This window comes from Ranitomeya imitator, chromosome 10, assembly GCF_032444005.1.
Source record: "Ranitomeya imitator isolate aRanImi1 chromosome 10, aRanImi1.pri, whole genome shotgun sequence".
In the NCBI taxonomy this organism is placed as follows: domain Eukaryota; kingdom Metazoa; phylum Chordata; class Amphibia; order Anura; family Dendrobatidae; genus Ranitomeya; species Ranitomeya imitator.
This window is the reverse complement of record NC_091291.1, coordinates 144,141,596-144,159,273: the sequence shown is the minus strand read 5'-3', so window position 1 is coordinate 144,159,273 and position 17,678 is coordinate 144,141,596. Positions and strand designations below refer to the sequence as shown.

The 17,678-nt window shown below is 57.7% G+C and overlaps 1 protein-coding gene across 12 annotated transcripts in view; it reads right to left on the bottom strand.

The window, feature by feature from the left end:
* The window catches only part of FAM118B (family with sequence similarity 118 member B), a 48,809-nt gene extending 33,593 nt beyond the window's left edge, over nt 1–15,216 (bottom strand). For 2 of the 12 annotated variants that reach the window (XM_069741618.1, XM_069741612.1), the window contains exons 1-2: nt 15,129–15,215; nt 1,122–1,173 (exon numbers count right to left, since the gene is read on the bottom strand). Coding sequence is in view for 4 of the 12 variants with exons in the window: in XM_069741616.1 (XP_069597717.1) it covers nt 1,060–1,098 (39 nt within the window). In the remaining 8 variants the exon portion in view is untranslated. The other 10 variants (XM_069741616.1, XM_069741610.1, XM_069741619.1 and 7 more) reach the window with 9 other exon arrangements.
* Between the last annotated feature and the right edge of the window lie 2,462 nt (nt 15,217–17,678).

The following is a 17,678-nucleotide window of genomic DNA, read 5'->3' as shown; positions in this document are numbered from 1 at the left end:
GACATGTGCTGCCTCCACAGCGCAGCTATTCCTGATCGTTGGCTCGTAACCTACGGAAGGTAAATCAGGCTTTTTTGGGGGGCACTAAACTTTATCAGCATGCACAAGAGACAGCAAAAAAAACTCCAAAACCTGCTGATTTTTGTAAGCTGCGTACCTGGAGTAAGTTCACACTAGGCTTTGTTCAGCGTTATTTTTCTGCAGCAAAACCTGATCTCTTGGCAGGAAAAAAGGTGCAGAAAAAAAAGCCTGTTCTCCTTGCATTTTTTGCTGCGGTTTCGCCATGCTACGTGTCTCTTGTGCATGCTGATAATGTTTAGTGCTGGAAGAAAAGTTCTATTCTATAGAATCCGGCTTTGGCACAAAAACTGCAGAAAAACCCAATACCTGCATTTATATGGTGCAGTTTTTTTTCAGCGTTGTTTTCACCACCCATTAATTTCAATGGGTGAAAAATGCAGAAAAAAACCCTGGAGGCCACAGTGACCTGCGCCATTGTGCAGATAGCCAGGCAGAGCACAAAATCCTGATGAGAAAACCAAGCGCTGAGATTTCAGAAATGTCATAGACTTTGCTGGAAAAACGCAGCTGAAAATTAGCATTAAAAAAAGCGCGAAACCGGAGGAGAGGCCGGAGGAGAGGCCGGAGGGGAGGCCGGAGGAGAGGCCGGAGGGGAGGCCGGAGGGGAGGCCGGAGGAGAGGCCGGAGGAGAGGCCGGAGGGGAGGCCGGAGGAGAGGCCGGAGGGGAGGCCGGAGGGGAGGGGAGGCCGGAGGGGAGGCCGGAGGGGAGGCCGGAGGGGAGGGGAGGCCGGAGGAGAGGCCGGAGGAGAGGCCGGAGGAGAGGCCGGAGGGGAGGGGAGGCCGGAGGAGAGGCCGGAGGGGAGGCCGGAGGGGAGGGGAGGCCGGAGGGGAGGCCGGAGGAGAGCGCTCTGTGCAGCCGCCGCACCGCTGACCTCTACAAACTGGAAATTAAAAAAATGCAAAAAAAAAAAAGTCTTTGTGCCAAGAAAGTGATTGTTTCCCAAGACAGCAGTGATTGGCGAGAAGGGCAGCCGTCACCATGGCAGCGCCGGCGGGATCCGGGCACATTAGTGACATTCCTCCCGCAGCGCCGTGTTCACCTTTCTGGGCCGGTCACGTCCGGACGGTGCCAGCGCTCAGATCATCAGGACCCTGCAAGGACAAGAACAGCAGCAGCTCAGACCCCACATCTGCAGGACTACAACTCCCAGCATGCCCAGCAACATCGCTGGGTGAGCCAGGCTCAGGTTACAGGGGCTCTCACCAAACAAGTCTTCCCCACGTCTTACAATTCTTCACTATTTGCAGGATCTCCGCTTGCTGTCAGTGAATGTGAAATTCTTATTTACATTCAGCCTCAGAGACTGAACCTGACTTCTCACAGCTGAGGGGCTGTTACAGTTGTATCCAGTGTGGACAATCCTCTGCGAGCTGCACAGCCCAAACTCCTACTGACACATTGGAACGAACCTTCAGGCCAGAGACATTTGTGCTGCTGATGTTTAGCTCAGACTGGAAACAAGAGCAACAAACCTTCAGCTGTGAGGTAGGACATCGGGCTGAACCGCTGACAGCAAGCAGAGATCCTGAAACCAGGAAAGAAGGAAAACACAGCGGACGGATGCCGATGGATCATTTGTGACGTTCGCTGATGTTTCACCAAGTTCTTCATTACGGCTCAAAGTCAATCACTTTTCTTTAACTGGTTATTGTGATTTTTTAGCTCAAAGTTGCCAAAAAAAGACCCAAAATGAAAACTCTGGAAAATGGGAGAAAAGCGACAATGAATCAGGGTCAATGTCTATCAGAGACTCTCAGGGTGCGGCGGATGGCGGGCGCAGGGGCGGATGGCGGGCGCAGGGGCGGATGGCGGGCGCAGGGGCGGATGGCGGGCGCAGGGGCGGATGGGGGACGCAGGGGCGGATGGGGGACGCAGGGGCGGATGGCGGACGCAGGGGCGGATGGCGGACGCAGGGGCGGATGGCGGGCGCAGGGGCGGATGGCGGGCGCAGGGGCGGATGGGGGACGCAGGGGCGGATGGCGGACGCAGGGGCGGACGGCGGACGCAAGGGCAGACACAGGGGCGGACGGCGGACGCAGGGGCGGACGGCGGACGCAGGGGCGGACGGCGGACGCAGGGGCGGACGCAGGGGCGGACGGCGGGCGCAAGGGCGGATGGGGCGCAAGGGCGGATGGCGGGCGCAGGGGCGGATGGCGGACGCAGGGGCGGATGGGGGACACAGGGGCGGATGGCGGACGCAGGGGCGGATGGGGGACACAGGGGCGGATGGGGGACGCAGGGGCGGATGGGGGACGCAGGGGCGGACGGCGGACGCAGGGGCGGATGGCGGACGCAGGGGCGGACGGCGGACGCAAGGGCGGACGCAGGGGTGGACGGCGGACGCAGGGGCGGACGGCGGACGCAGGGGCGGATGGCGGACGCAGGGGCGGACGGCGGACGCAAGGGCGGACGCAGGGGTGGACGGCGGACGCAGGGGCGGACGGCGGACGCAGGGGCGGACGGCGGACGCAGGGGCGGATGGCGGGCGCAAGGGCGGATGGCGGGCGCAAGGGCAGATGGCGGGCGCAGGGGCGGATGGCGGACGCAGGGGCGGATGGCGGGCGCAGGGGCGGATGGTGGGCGCAGCTCTGAATTACCGCACACAAAAACCCCATGCTCCAAGTATTGTTAGCTGAGAATCAGGGATTACAGTGTCAGGGAAACCCGTCACACGCGAACGTCCGGCCTGTTTAAGAAGAGCTGACAATCTAATGCAGCCCTGACTGTCCCCAATAATAGAGCCGCCCTCCATCACATGGACTGTGGCACAATCTAATACAGGTGAGAATAATAAAATGCCCCTCATTATCACAGACGTGGCAGGAGAGATGCCAATCTAATGACGTACGTGAGAAGAGTGGCGTCCTGGGCTCTGCGGCAGGCTCCTCGGGTCAGGACTCGGGATGTGGCGTCCTGGGCTCTGCGGCAGGCTCCTCCGGTCAGGACTCGGGATGTGGCGTCCTGGGCTCTGCGGCAGGCTCCTCCGGTCAGGACTCGGGATGTGGCGTCCTGGGCTCTGCGGCAGGCTCCTCCGGTCAGGACTCGGGATGTGGCGTCCTGGGCTCTGCGGCAGGCTCCTCGGGTCAGGACTCGGAATGTGGCTTCCTGGGCTCTGCGGCAGGCTCCTCCGGTCAGGACTCGGGATGTGGCGTCCTGGGCTCTGCGGCAGGCTCCTCCGGTCAGGACTCGGGATGTGGCGTCCTGGGCTCTGCGGCAGGCTCCTCCGGTCAGGACTCGGGATGTGGCGTCCTGGGCTCTGCGGCAGGCTCCTCGGGTCAGGACTCGGGATGTGGCGTCCTGGGCTCTGCGGCAGGCTCCTCGGGTCAGGACTCGGGATGTGGCCTCCTGGGCTCTGCGGCAGGCTCCTCCGGTCAGGACTCGGGATGTGGCCTCCTGGGCTCTGCGGCAGGCTCCTCCGGTCAGGACTCGGGATGTGGCGTCCTGGGCTCTGCGGCAGGCTCCTCCGGTCAGGACTCGGGATGTGGCGTCCTGGGCTCTGCGGCAGGCTCCTCCGGTCAGGACTCGGGATGTGGCGTCCTGGGCTCTGCGGCAGGCTCCTCGGGTCAGGACTCGGAATGTGGCTTCCTGGGCTCTGCGGCAGGCTCCTCCGGTCAGGACTCGGGATGTGGCGTCCTGGGCTCTGCGGCAGGCTCCTCCGGTCAGGACTCGGGATGTGGCGTCCTGGGCTCTGCGGCTGGCTCCTCCGGTCAGGACTCGGGATGTGGCGTCCTGGGCTCTGCGGCAGGCTCCTCGGGTCAGGACTCGGGATGTGGCCTCCTGGGCTCTGCGGCAGGCTCCTCCGGTCAGGACTCGGGATGTGGCCTCCTGGGCTCTGCGGCAGGCTCCTCCGGTCAGGACTCGGGATGTGGCCTCCTGGGCTCTGCGGCAGGCTCCTCCGGTCAGGACTCGGGATGTGGCGTCCTGGGCTCTGCGGCAGGCTCCTCGGGTCAGGACTCGGAATGTGGCTTCCTGGGCTCTGCGGCAGGCTCCTCCGGTCAGGACTCGGGATGTGGCGTCCTGGGCTCTGCGGCAGGCTCCTCCGGTCAGGACTCGGGATGTGGCGTCCTGGGCTCTGCGGCAGGCTCCTCCGGTCAGGACTCGGGATGTGGCGTCCTGGGCTCTGCGGCAGGCTCCTCGGGTCAGGACTCGGGATGTGGCCTCCTGGGCTCTGCGGCAGGCTCCTCCGGTCAGGACTCAGGATGTGGCGTCCTGGGCTCTGCGGCAGGCTCCTCCGGTCAGGACTCAGGATGTGGCGTCCTGGGCTCTGCGGCAGGCTCCTCCGGTCAGGACTCGGGATGTGGCGTCCTGGGCTCTGCGGCAGGCTCCTCCGGTCAGGACTCGGGATGTGGCGTCCTGGGCTCTGCGGCAGGCTCCTCGGGTCAGGACTCGGGATGTGGCCTCCTGGGCTCTGCGGCAGGCTCCTCGGGTCAGGACTCGGAATGTGGCTTCCTGGGCTCTGCGGCAGGCTCCTCCGGTCAGGACTCGGGATGTGGCGTCCTGGGCTCTGCGGCAGGCTCCTCCGGTCAGGACTCGGGATGTGGCGTCCTGGGCTCTGCGGCAGGCTCCTCCGGTCAGGACTCGGGATGTGGCGTCCTGGGCTCTGCGGCAGGCTCCTCGGGTCAGGACTCGGGATGTGGCCTCCTGGGCTCTGCGGCAGGCTCCTCCGGTCAGGACTCAGGATGTGGCGTCCTGGGCTCTGCGGCAGGCTCCTCCGGTCAGGACTCGGGATGTGGCGTCCTGGGCTCTGCGGCAGGCTCCTCGGGTCAGGACTCGGGATGTGGCGTCCTGGGCTCTGCGGCAGGCTCCTCCGGTCAGGACTCGGGATGTGGCGTCCTGGGCTCTGCGGCAGGCTCCTCGGGTCAGGACTCGGGATGTGGCGTCCTGGGCTCTGCGGCAGGCTCCTCGGGTCAGGACTCGGGATGTGGCGTCCTGGGCTCTGCGGCAGGCTCCTCCGGTCAGGACTCGGGATGTGGCCTCCTGGGCTCTGCGGCAGGCTCCTCGGGTCAGGACTCGGGATGTGGCCTCCTGGGCTCTGCGGCAGGCTCCTCCGGTCAGGACTCGGGATGTGGCCTCCTGGGCTCTGCGGCAGGCTCCTCCGGTCAGGACTCGGGATGTGGCGTCCTGGGCTCTGCGGCAGGCTCCTCCGGTCAGGACTCATAGTTAGTAATAGTAACATAGTAACATAGTTAGTAAGGCCGAAAAAAGACATTTGTCCATCCAGTTCAGCCTATATTCCATCATAATAAATACCCAGATCTACTTCCTTCTACAGAACCTAATAATTGTATTAGGACTCGGGATGTGGCGTCCTGGGCTCTGCGGCAGGCTCCTCGGGTCAGGACTCGGGATGTGGCGTCCTGGGCTCTGCGGCAGGCTCCTCCGGTCAGGACTCGGGATGTGGCGTCCTGGGCTCTGCGGCAGGCTCCTCGGGTCAGGACTCGGGATGTGGCGTCCTGGGCTCTGCGGCAGGCTCCTCCGGTCAGGACTCGGGATGTGGCGTCCTGGGCTCTGCGGCAGGCTCCTCGGGTCAGGACTCGGGATGTGGCCTCCTGGGCTCTGCGGCAGGCTCCTCCGGTCAGGACTCGGGATGTGGCCTCCTGGGCTCTGCGGCAGGCTCCTCGGGTCAGGACTCGGGATGTGGCGTCCTGGGCTCTGCGGCAGGCTCCTCCGGTCAGGACTCGGGATGTGGCCTCCTGGGCTCTGCGGCAGGCTCCTCGGGTCAGGACTCGGGATGTGGCGTCCTGGGCTCTGCGGCAGGCTCCTCCGGTCAGGACTCGGGATGTGGCGTCCTGGGCTCTGCGGCAGGCTCCTCCGGTCAGGACTCGGGATGTGGCGTCCTGGGCTCTGCGGCAGGCTCCTCCGGTCAGGACTCGGGATGTGGCGTCCTGGGCTCTGCGGCAGGCTCCTCCGGTCAGGACTCAGGATGTGGCGTCCTGGGCTCTGCGGCAGGCTCCTCCGGTCAGGACTCGGGATGTGGCGTCCTGGGCTCTGTGGCAGGCTCCTCCGGTCAGGACTCGGGATGTGGCGTCCTGGGCTCTGTGGCAGGCTCCTCCGGTCAGGACTCGGGATGTGGCGTCCTGGGCTCTGTGGCAGGCTCCTCGGGTCAGGACTCGGGATGTGGCCTCCTGGGCTCTGCGGCAGGCTCCTCGGGTCAGGACTCGGGATGTGGCGTCCTGGGCTCTGCGGCAGGCTCCTCGGGTCAGGACTCGGGATGTGGCGTCCTGGGCTCTGCGGCAGGCTCCTCGGGTCAGGACTCGGGATGTGGCGTCCCGGCAGCTGTGTCTGCGCTCAGGTTGTGTCCTGCCCGACGAGTCACCGCTCAGGTTTATCTGGGACAGTGACGTAAGTGGAGCCCGTGGACCGGGGGAGGGGACAGTTCCCGCAGCCTGTGCTCTGCTCCTCACAGCTGTGTCCTCCCCCATGAAGGAGCCGCCCGGCACCATAACTGCCCCAGAGTAACATGGAGGACGCGTTCACACGCTGCGGTCGTCACGTTTCACGAGTCGCAGGTTTGGGATAAATTGAGCTGGAGAACACAGAAATGTCCCAAGACACAAACCTCATCCTGACCGGAAGGTGTGAACGGCCCCAGGAGCCTACAGTGACGAGACGAGAATGGCGGCACATTGTCCACCGCGGCGTCACGAGGAAGCGGAGCCTGGCGGATTTCTGACCCCAATTCTCCTACAACTTTACTGTCAGTCACGTAGGAGCGACGCCACCGAGATCTTTCTGTTCCTGCGACTTCTGATCGGACGCCTCCCCGGCGCAGTCACAGCTGCGATACGTTCTCTGCAGTGAAGTTTACAAAACTAGAGGAAAAATTGTTGCTAAATTTACAACAAAATCCATGAGGTGACTGCGAGGTGTGAATGCAGCGGCCACGAGCTGCGCCAAATGCATCAGTGAAGTGTCGCGGCTCCATGCGCCACTTCTATAAGAATATGGTGCTAATATCGGGCAGCAGCGGCCTCGTCGTTCCCACGGAAGGTGACAGCTGAATACACAGCCCCCACAACACCCCAATATGAGCGGGATACAGGGAGCGGCCCTCATACCTGCACATGGCAACATCACAGCACAGAGATGTCACCCTGCTTTCCCAGGGTCCTGCATGGATGAGCCGTCAGGTTCTTGTGTCCCCCCCACAGTATAGATTGTCGGCTCCTAAGGCCGGAGATTCCCCTCACTCACATTCTGGAGCAACCCGGCTCGTCCGCTGGCACCAGACGCCTGTGAATCGCCCGGGTCTGCGGAGAGGAATCTAGAAGATCATTTACCTCCTACGGAAACAGCAGCTTCCCAGCGCCATAAAGCGACAGGCGGCACCCCCCACACACCCATCACCCCCCACACACCCATCACCCCCCACACACCCATCACCCCCCACACACCCATCACCCCCCACACACCCATCACCCCCCACACACCCATCACCCCCCACACACCCATCACCCCCCACACACCCATCACCCCCCACCCCGCTTATCTGTTTACCTTCCATTGTTCTTACTGCAAAGCAAAGTACAAGTTTACATAAGTATTCACACCCCCCATCATCAGCAGAAAAACCAGGACAGAAAAGTGATGAGGCAGGATGAAGACCCCCAAGTACATCGGCGCCGTGGAGGGGTCTGTGCCTCTGCAGCCAACAAAATACTGGACATAAGGTAAAGAAAATAACGTCGCACCACATGAGGCGCCTCCTGGAGCGAGGGGACGTCGTGCGAGCTCTGCGAATGGGGTCACCGGTGATCTGCGCCAACCACTAGAGACAGCGGCATCTAAAGAGTTAATCAGCAGCGAGCGGTGCAGCGCTATAACAGGAGCCTCCTGGCATCTACACAGTTAATCAGCAGCGAGCAGCGCTATAACAGGAGCTTCCTGGCATCTAAAGAGTTAATCAGCAGCGAGCAGCGCTATAACAGGAGCCTCCTGGCATCTAAAGAGTTAATCAGCAGCGAGCAGCGCTATAACAGGAGCCTCCTGGCATCTAAAGAGTTAATCAGCAGCGAGCAGCGCTATAACAGGAGCCTCCTGGCATCTAAAGAGTTAATCAGCAGCGAGCGGTGCAGCGCTATAACAGGAGCCTCCTGGCATCTAAAGAGTTAATCAGCAGCGAGCAGCGCTATAACAGGAGCCTCCTGGCATCTAAAGAGTTAATCAGCAGCGAGCAGCGCTATAACAGGAGCCTCCTGGCATCTAAAGAGTTAATCAGCAGCGAGCAGCGCTATAACAGGAGCCTCCTGGCATCTAAAGAGTTAATCAGCAGCGAGCAGCGCTATAACAGGAGCTTCCTGGCATCTAAAGAGTTAATCAGCAGCGAGCAGCGCTATAACAGGAGCCTCCTGGCATCTAAAGAGTTAATCAGCAGCGAGCAGCGCTATAACAGGAGCCTCCTGGCATCTAAAGAGTTAATCAGCAGCGAGCAGCGCTATAACAGGAGCCTCCTGGCATCTAAAGAGTTAATCAGCAGCGAGCGGTGCAGCGCTATAACAGGAGCCTCCTGGCATCTAAAGAGTTAATCAGCAGCGAGCAGCGCTATAACAGGAGCCTCCTGGCATCTAAAGAGTTAATCAGCAGCGAGCAGCGCTATAACAGGAGCCTCCTGGCATCTAAAGAGTTAATCAGCAGCGAGCAGCGCTATAACAGGAGCCTCCTGGCATCTAAAGAGTTAATCAGCAGCGAGCAGCGCTATAACAGGAGCCTCCTGGCATCTACACAGTTAATCAGCAGCGAGCAGCGCTATAACAGGAGCCTCCTGGCATCTAAAGAGTTAATAAGCAGCGAGCAGCGCCATAACAGGAGCCTCCTGGCATCTAAAGAGTTAATCAGCAGCGAGCAGCGCTATAACAGGAGCCTCCTGGCATCTAAAGAGTTAATCAGCAGCGAGCAGCGCTATAACAGGAGCCTCCTGGCATCTAAAGAGTTAATCAGCAGCGAGCAGCGCTATAACAGGAGCCTCCTGGCATCTAAAGAGTTAATCAGCAGCGAGCAGCGCTATAACAGGAGCCTCCTGGCATCTAAAGAGTTAATCAGCAGCGAGCAGCGCTATAACAGGAGCCTCCTGGCATCTACACAGTTAATCAGCAGCGAGCAGCGCTATAACAGGAGCCTCCTGGCATCTAAAGAGTTAATCAGCAGCGAGCAGCGCTATAACAGGAGCCTCCTGGCATCTAAAGAGTTAATCAGCAGCGAGCAGCGCCATAACAGGAGCCTCCTGGCATCTAAAGAGTTAATCAGCAGCGAGCAGCGCTATAACAGGAGCCTCCTGGCATCTACACAGTTAATCAGCAGCGAGCAGCGCTATAACAGGAGCCTCCTGGCATCTAAAGAGTTAATCAGCAGCGAGCAGCGCCATAACAGGAGCCTCCTGGCATCTAAAGAGTTAATCAGCAGCGAGCAGCGCTATAACAGGAGCCTCCTGGCATCTAAAGAGTTAATCAGCAGCGAGCAGCGCTATAACAGGAGCCTCCTGGCATCTACACAGTTAATCAGCAGCGAGCAGCGCTATAACAGGAGCCTCCTGGCATCTAAAGAGTTAATCAGCAGCGAGCAGCGCTATAACAGGAGCCTCCTGGCATCTAAAGAGTTAATCAGCAGCGAGCAGCGCTATAACAGGAGCCTCCTGGCATCTAAAGAGTTAATCAGCAGCGAGCGGTGCAGCGCTATAACAGGAGCCTCCTGCGCCCGATGCGTGACAGACACGGACGTGGGGACGGGGAAAAAGTCACCGAAGCTGCGGCAGAAGTCGCCGGTCGCTGCACGACCCTCCGCGGATTCTCCCCATTTGTGCGATTGTCCCGTGTCATCAGCTTGTTCTCCGCCATCGCCTCTCTGCACCCGTCTCGCTCACACTGGTCTCCACCAGTCTCTCCTGTGTCATACTGGCCACAAACTGGTGATAAAGGCGAGATCTACATTACACTGTGTGTGATCATCCATCAGACACACGGCCATCACTGCGCCTCATTATCAGCCATGTGAGCAGGAAAATTAGTCACTGACTAATGAGTGATGCATCGGCTCGTGGCGCGGTCACCGGGGACGTCACCGTGTACACAGGAAGCGCTCTGCACTTTGTGTCGTCTTTCCCTCTTGTCTTGTCTACTCTCTGTGGAGCCACAAAAACCCACAACAATCGCATGATCAGGAGACCTGATCACCGAGGGCTGGGAATCCAGTGGATCTAGTTTCAAGGAGCAGGATCCACCGGATTCTCAGAGCAACAACGTGCAGTGTCAGTGCTCCAGGTGCTGAGAGGCGACTTACGGACGGTGTGTCACTGACTTCTGTCAATCACATTGCTGCAGTCTTGTGTCGCTCAGTGTGCTGCCTGTCACTCGCTGTGAAGCTCCATGGGCGGTCTGTCGCTCTCTGCGCCATCTGCTGCCATCTGTCGCTCCGTGTGCCGTCTTGTCTGACCTTCCAGGCGCCATCTTGTTAGACCCTTCGCACGCGGTTGTCTATTGCTCCATGTGCGCTCTGTCGCTCCGTGCGCCATCTGTCACTGTCTGTCGCTCCGTGCGCCATCTGTCACTGTCTGTCGCTCCGTGCGCCATCTGTCACTGTCTGTCGCTCCGTGCGCCATCTGTCACTGTCTGTCGCTCCGTGCGCCATCTGTCACTGTCTGTCGCTCCGTGCGCCATCTGTCACTGTCTGTCGCTCCGTGCGCCATCTGTCACTGTCTGTCGCTCCGTGCACCATCTGTCACTCCATGCACCATCTGTCACTCCGTGCGCCATCTGTCACTCCATGCACCGTCTTTCTGTCACTGTCTGTCGCTCCGTGCGCCATCTGTCTGTCACTGTCTGTGGCTCCGTGCGCCATCAGTCTGTTACGGTCTGTCACTCCGTGTGCTGTCTTTCTGTCACTGTCTGTTGCTCCGTGCACCATCTGTCACTGTCTGTCGCTCCGTGCGCCATCTGTCACTCCATGCACCGTCTTTCTGTCACTCTCTGTCGCTCCGTGCACCATCTGTCACTGTCTGTCGCTCCGTGCGCCATCTGTCACTCCATGCACCGTCTTTCTGTCACTGTCTGTCGCTCCGTGCGCCATCTGTCACTGTCTGTCGCTCCGTGCGCCATCTGTCACTGTCTGTCGCTCCGTGCGCCATCTGTCACTGTCTGTCGCTCCGTGCGCCATCTGTCACTGTCTGTCGCTCCGTGCGCCATCTGTCACTGTCTGTCGCTCCGTGCGCCATCTGTCACTGTCTGTCGCTCCGTGCGCCATCTGTCACTGTCTGTCGCTCCGTGCGCCATCTGTCACTGTCTGTCGCTCCGTGCGCCATCTGTCACTGTCTGTCGCTCCGTGCGCCATCTGTCACTGTCTGTCGCTCCGTGCCCCATCTGTCACTGTCTGTCGCTCCGTGCGCCATCTGTCACTGTCTGTCGCTCCGTGCGCCATCTGTCACTGTCTGTCGCTCCGTGCGCCATCTGTCACTGTCTGTCGCTCCGTGCGCCATCTGTCACTGTCTGTCGCTCCGTGCGCCATCTGTCACTGTCTGTCGCTCCGTGCGCCATCTGTCACTGTCTGTCGCTCCGTGCGCCATCTGTCACTGTCTGTCGCTCCGTGCGCCATCTGTCACTGTCTGTCGCTCCGTGCGCCATCTGTCACTGTCTGTCGCTCCGTGCGCCATCTGTCACTGTCTGTCGCTCCGTGCGCCATCTGTCACTGTCTGTCGCTCCGTGCGCCATCTGTCACTGTCTGTCGCTCCGTGCGCCATCTGTCACTGTCTGTCACTCCGTGCGCCATCTGTCTGTCACACCATGCACCATCTGTCTGTCACTGTCTGTGGCTCCGTGCGCCATCAGTCTGTTACGGTCTGTCACTCCGTGTGCTGTCTTTCTGTCACTGTCTGTTGCTCCGTGCACCATCTGTCCCTGTCTGTCGCTCCGTGCGCCATCTGTCACTCCATGCACCGTCTTTCTGTCACTCTCTGTCGCTCCGTGCACCATCTGTCACTGTCTGTCGCTCCGTGCGCCATCTGTCACTCCATGCACCGTCTTTCTGTCACTGTCTGTCGCTCCGTGCGCCATCTGTCACTGTCTGTCGCTCCGTGCGCCATCTGTCACTCCATGCACCGTCTTTCTGTCACTGTCTGTCGCTCCGTGCGCCATCTGTCTGTCAATGTCAGTCGCTCCGTGAGCCGTCTGTCACTGTCGATATGTGCGCTGTCTGTCTGTCACTCCATGCACCATCTTTCTGTCACTGTCTGTGGCTCCGTGCGCCATCTGTCTGTCATTGTCGCTCCGTGCGCCATCAGTCTGTTACGGTCTGTCGCTCCGTGGGCCGTCTGTCTGTCACTCCGAGCGCTGTCTTTCTGTCACTGTCTGTTGCTCCGTGCACCATCTGTCACTGTCTGTCGCTCCATGCGCCATCTGTCACTCCATGCACCGTCTTTCTGTCACTGTCTGTTGCTCCGTGCACCATCTGTCACTGTCTGTCGCTCCATGCACCGTCTTTCTGTCACTGTCTGCCGCTCCGTGCGCCATCTGTCTGTCAATGTCATTCGCTCTGTGCGCTGTCTGTCTGTCACTCCATGCACCATCTGTCTGTCACAGTCTGTGGCTCCGTGCGCCATCTGTCTGTCAATGTCATTCGCTCTGTGCGCTGTCTGTCTGTCACTCCATGCACCATCTGTCTGTCACAGTCTGTGGCTCCGTGCGCCATCTGTCTGTCACTGTTGCTCCGTGCGCCATCAGTCTGTCACTGTCTGTTGCTCCGTGCGCCATCTGTCTGTCACACCATGCGCTGTCTGTCACTGTTAGTCACTCCATGCGCTGTCTGTCATTGTCTGCCACTCCGTGTGCCGTCTGTCTGTCACTGTCTGCCACTCCATGCACCATATGTCACAGTGCGCCGTCTGTCTTTCACTCCGTGTGCTGTCTGTCACTGTCTGTTGCACCGTGTGGTCTGTCGCTTATGGGCCATCTGTCACTATCTGTCGCTCATGCGCCGTCTGTCTCTCCGAATGCCGTCTGTCACTGTCTGTCACTCTGTGCACCTTCTGTCTGCCACTGTCAGTCAGTGCGCTGTCTGTCACTGCCTGTCGCTCCTTGCGCCATCTGTAAGTCACTGTCTGTCACTCAGTGCGCCGTCTGTCACTGTCTGTTGCTCCGTGCAATGTCTTTGTCACTCAGTGCGCTGTCTGTCACTGTCTGTCGCTCCTTGCGCCATCTGTCACAGTTTGATGCTTCGTGCGCTGTCTGTCACTGTGTCGCGCTGTCTGTTGCTCCGTCTGTCTGTCGCTCCGTGTGCCGTCTGTCAGTCACTGTGTCACTCCATGTGCCGTCTTTGTCACTGTCTGTCCCTCCTAGCGCCATCTGGAACTGTCTGACACTTTGTGCGCTGTCTGTCGATCCGTGCGCCGTCTGTCACTGTGTATCGCTCCGTGCGCCGTTTGTCAGTCACTGTCTGTCGCTCTGTGTGCTGTCAGTCTATTGCCCCGTGCGCCGTCTGTCACTGTCTGCCACTTTGTGCGCCATCTGTCTGTCACTGTCTGTTCCTCCGTGCGCCATCTGTCACTGTCTGTCCCTCCGTGCGCCATCTGTCACGATCTGTCACTCCATGCGCTGTGTCTGTCACTGTCTGTCGCTCTGTGCACCATCTGTCACTGTCTGTCCCTCCGTGCGCCATCTGTCACTGTCTGTCACTCCATGCGCTGTGTCTGTCACTGTCTGTCGCTCTGTGCACCATCTGTCTGTCACTGTCTGATGCTCCATGTGCCGTCTGTCTGTTACTGTCGGTCGCTACGTGCACCGTCTGTCTGTCACTGTTGCTCCGTGTGCAGTCTGTCTGTCACTGTCTGTTATTCCGTGCGCCATCTGTCACTGTCTGTAGCTCCATGCACTGTCTGTAGCTCCATGCACTGTCTGTAGCTCCATGCACTGTCTGTAGCCCCATGCACTGTCTGTAGCTCCATGCACTGTCTGTTGCTCCGTGCGCCGTCTGTCTGTCGCTCTGTGCACCGTCTGTCGCTCACTGTCTCTTACTCCATGCGCCGTGTTTCTGTTACTGTCTGTCGGTCGGTCACTGTGTCGCTCTGTGAGCCTTCCGGCTGTCAGTCACTGTCAGTCGCACCATGCGCCATCTATCTGTCACTGTCTGACGCTCCGTGCGCCATCTGTCTGTCAGTCACTGTCTGATGCTCCATGCGCCGTCTGTCTGTTACTGTCTGTCGCTACGTGCACCATCTGTCTGTCACTGTCGCTCCGTGCGCCATCTGTCTGTAGCTCCATGCACTGTCTGTGAATATCTGTTGCTCCGTGCGCCGTCTGTCACTCCATGCGCCGTGTTTGTGTCACTGTCTGTCGGTCACTGTGTCGCTCTGTGAGCCGTCCGGCTGTCAGTCACTGTCAGTCGCTCCATGCGCCGTCTTTCTGTCACTGTCTGACGCTCCATGTGCTGCGTCTGTCACTGTCGCTTGGTGCGCCATCTGTCTGTCTCTCCATGCGCCGTCTGTCTGTCAGTCTCTGTCTGTCTCTCCATGCGCCGTCTGTCTGTCAGTCTCTGTCTGTCTCTCCATGCGCCGTCTGTCTGTCAGTCTCTGTCTGTCTCTCCATGCGCCGTCTGTCTGTCAGTCTCTGTCTGTCTCTCCATGCGCCGTCTGTCTGTTAGTCTCTGTCTGTCTCTCCATGCGCCGTCTGTCTGTCAGTCTCTGTCTGTCTCTCCATGCGCCGTCTGTCTGTCAGTCTCTGTCTGTCTCTCCATGCGCCGTCTGTCTGTCAGTCTCTGTCTGTCTCTCCATGCGCCGTCTGTCTGTCAGTCTCTGTCTGTCTCTCCATGCGCCGTCTGTCTGTCAGTCTCTGTCTGTCTCTCCATGCGCCGTCTGTCTGTCAGTCTCTGTCTGTCGCTCCATGCGCCGTCTGTCACTGTCTGACGCTCTGTAATGTTCCTTTGCTTCTATTATTGACACATTGTGCAGTTGCCATAGTTACCTGACACCGTGTCTGACCTGCTGCTTCCTGTGTGGGTGCAGAGGTGTCGCAGTCTGCGCTCTGTCTGCGTTTTGTGTCTCCTCAGACTGTACAACGTGTCATGTTACCTGCGTGACTGCCGCATTCATCCAGCGCTGAGAGCGGACATCACAGTACAGGAGCCGCCGAGGACAAACCTCCTGCTGACGCGAACCCATAAACTGACTGATGCAGGCAATTGCAGCAACCTATAGCGAATAAGGAGCGATGCTGACCTCTGGTGGTGAAACATCTTTAATACTGCAGCCACGAAACAGAGCTCCGCTGACATCTGGTGGAAATTCATTGATATTGCAGTCAATAATGAAGGTGCTCTGCTGACATCTAGTGGAATATTACTAGCACTGCATCAACACAAAATTTAAAGCTCTGCTGACCTCTGGGGGCAAAACTCTGCTACTACAGCTGATTATAGTGAATATAGAGCTCTGCTGACCTCTGGTGGATAGACTCTGCTACTGCAGCTGATTATAGTGAATACGGAAATCTGATGACCCCTGGTGGATAGACTCTGCTACTGCAGCTGATTATAGTGAATATGGAGCTCTGATGACCCCTGGTGGATAGACTCTGCTACTGCAGCTGATTATAGTGATTAAAGAGCTCTCCTGACCGTTGGTGGATAAACTCTGCTACTGCAGCTGATTATAGTGCATATACAGCTCTGCTGACCTCTGGTGGATAGACACTGCTACTGCAGCTGATTATAGTGACTATAGAGCTCTGCTGACCTCTGGTGGATAGACTCTGCTACTGCAGCTGATTATAGTGATTATAGAGCTCTCCTGACCGTTGGTGGATAAACTCTGCTACTGCAGCTGATTATAGTGAATATAGAGCTCTGCTGACCCCTGGTGGACAGACTCTGCTACGGCAGCTGAATATAGTGATTATAGAGCTCTCCTGACCGTTGGTGGATAAACTCTGCTACTGCAGCTGAATATAGTGATTATAGACCTCTGATGACCTCTGGTGGATGGAATCTGCTACTGCAGCTGATTACAGTGAATATGGAGCTCTGATGACCTCTGGTGGATAGACTCTGCTACTGCAGCTGATTATAGTGAATATGGAGCTCTGATGACCCCTGGTGGATAGACTCTGCTACTGCAGCTGATTATAGTGATTAAAGAGCTCTCCTGACCGTTGGTGGATAAACTCTGCTACTGCAGCTGATTATAGTGCATATACAGCTCTGCTGACCTCTGGTGGATAGACTCTGTTACTGCAGCTGATTATAGTGATTATAGAGCTCTCCTGACCGTTGGTGGATAAACTCTGCTACTGCAGCTGAATATAGTGATTATAGACCTCTGATGACCTCTGGTGGATGGAATCTGCTACTGCAGCTGATTACAGTGAATATGGAGCTCTGATGACCCCTGGTGGATAGACTCTGCTACTGCAGCTGATTATAGTGCATATACAGCTCTGCTGACCTCTGGTGGATAGACTCTGCTACTGCGGCTCATTATAGTGAATATGGAGATCTGATGACCCCTGGTGGATAGACTCTGCTACTGCAGCTGATTAAAGTGATTATAGAGCTCTGATGACCTCTGGTGGATAGACTCTGCTACTGCAGCTGATTATAGTGAATATACAGCTCTGATGACCCCTGGTGGATAGACTCTGCTACTGCAGCTGATTATAGTGAATACAGAGCTCTCCTGACCCCTGCTGGATAGACTCTGCTACTTCAGCTGATTATGGTGAATATAGATCTCTAATGACCTCTGGTGGATAGACTCTGCTACTGCAGATGATTACAGTGAATATGGAGCTCTGATGACCTCTGGTGGATAGACTCTGCTAACTGCAGCTGATTATAGTGAATATGGAGCTCTGCTGACCCCTGGTGGATAGACTCTGCTACTGCAGCTGATTATAATGACTATAGAGCTCTCCTGACCCCTGGTGGATAGACTCTGCTACTGCAGCTGATTATAGTTATTATAGTGCTCTGATGACCTCTGGTGGATAGACTCTGCTACTGCAGCTCATTATAGTGAATACGGAGATCTGATGACCCCTGGTGGATAGACTCTGCTACTGCAGCTAATTATAGTGAATATAGAGCTCTGATGTCCTCTGGTGGATAGACTCTGCTACTGCAGCTGATTATAGTGAATATAGCGCTCTGATAACCTCTGGTGGATAGACTCTGCTACTGCAGCTGATTATAATGACTATAGAGTTCTCCTGACCCCTGGTGGATCGACTCTGCTACTGCAGCTGATTATAGTTATTATAGTGCTCTGATGACCTCTGGTGGATAGACTCTGCTATTGCAGCTGATTATAGTGAATATAGAGCTCTGAAGACCCCTGGTGGATAGACTCTGCTACTGCAGCTAATTATAGTGAATACAGAGCTCTCCTGACCCCTGCTGGATAGACTCTGCTACTGCAGCTGATTATAGTTATTATAGTGCTCTGATGACCTCTGGTGGATAGACTCTGCTACTGCAGCAGATTATAGTTATTATAGTGCTCTGATGACCTCTGGTGGATAGACTCTGCTACTGCAGCTGATTATAGTGAATATAGAGCTCTGAAGACCCCTGGTGGATAGACTCTGCTACTGCAGCTGATTATAGTGAATACAGAGCTCTAATG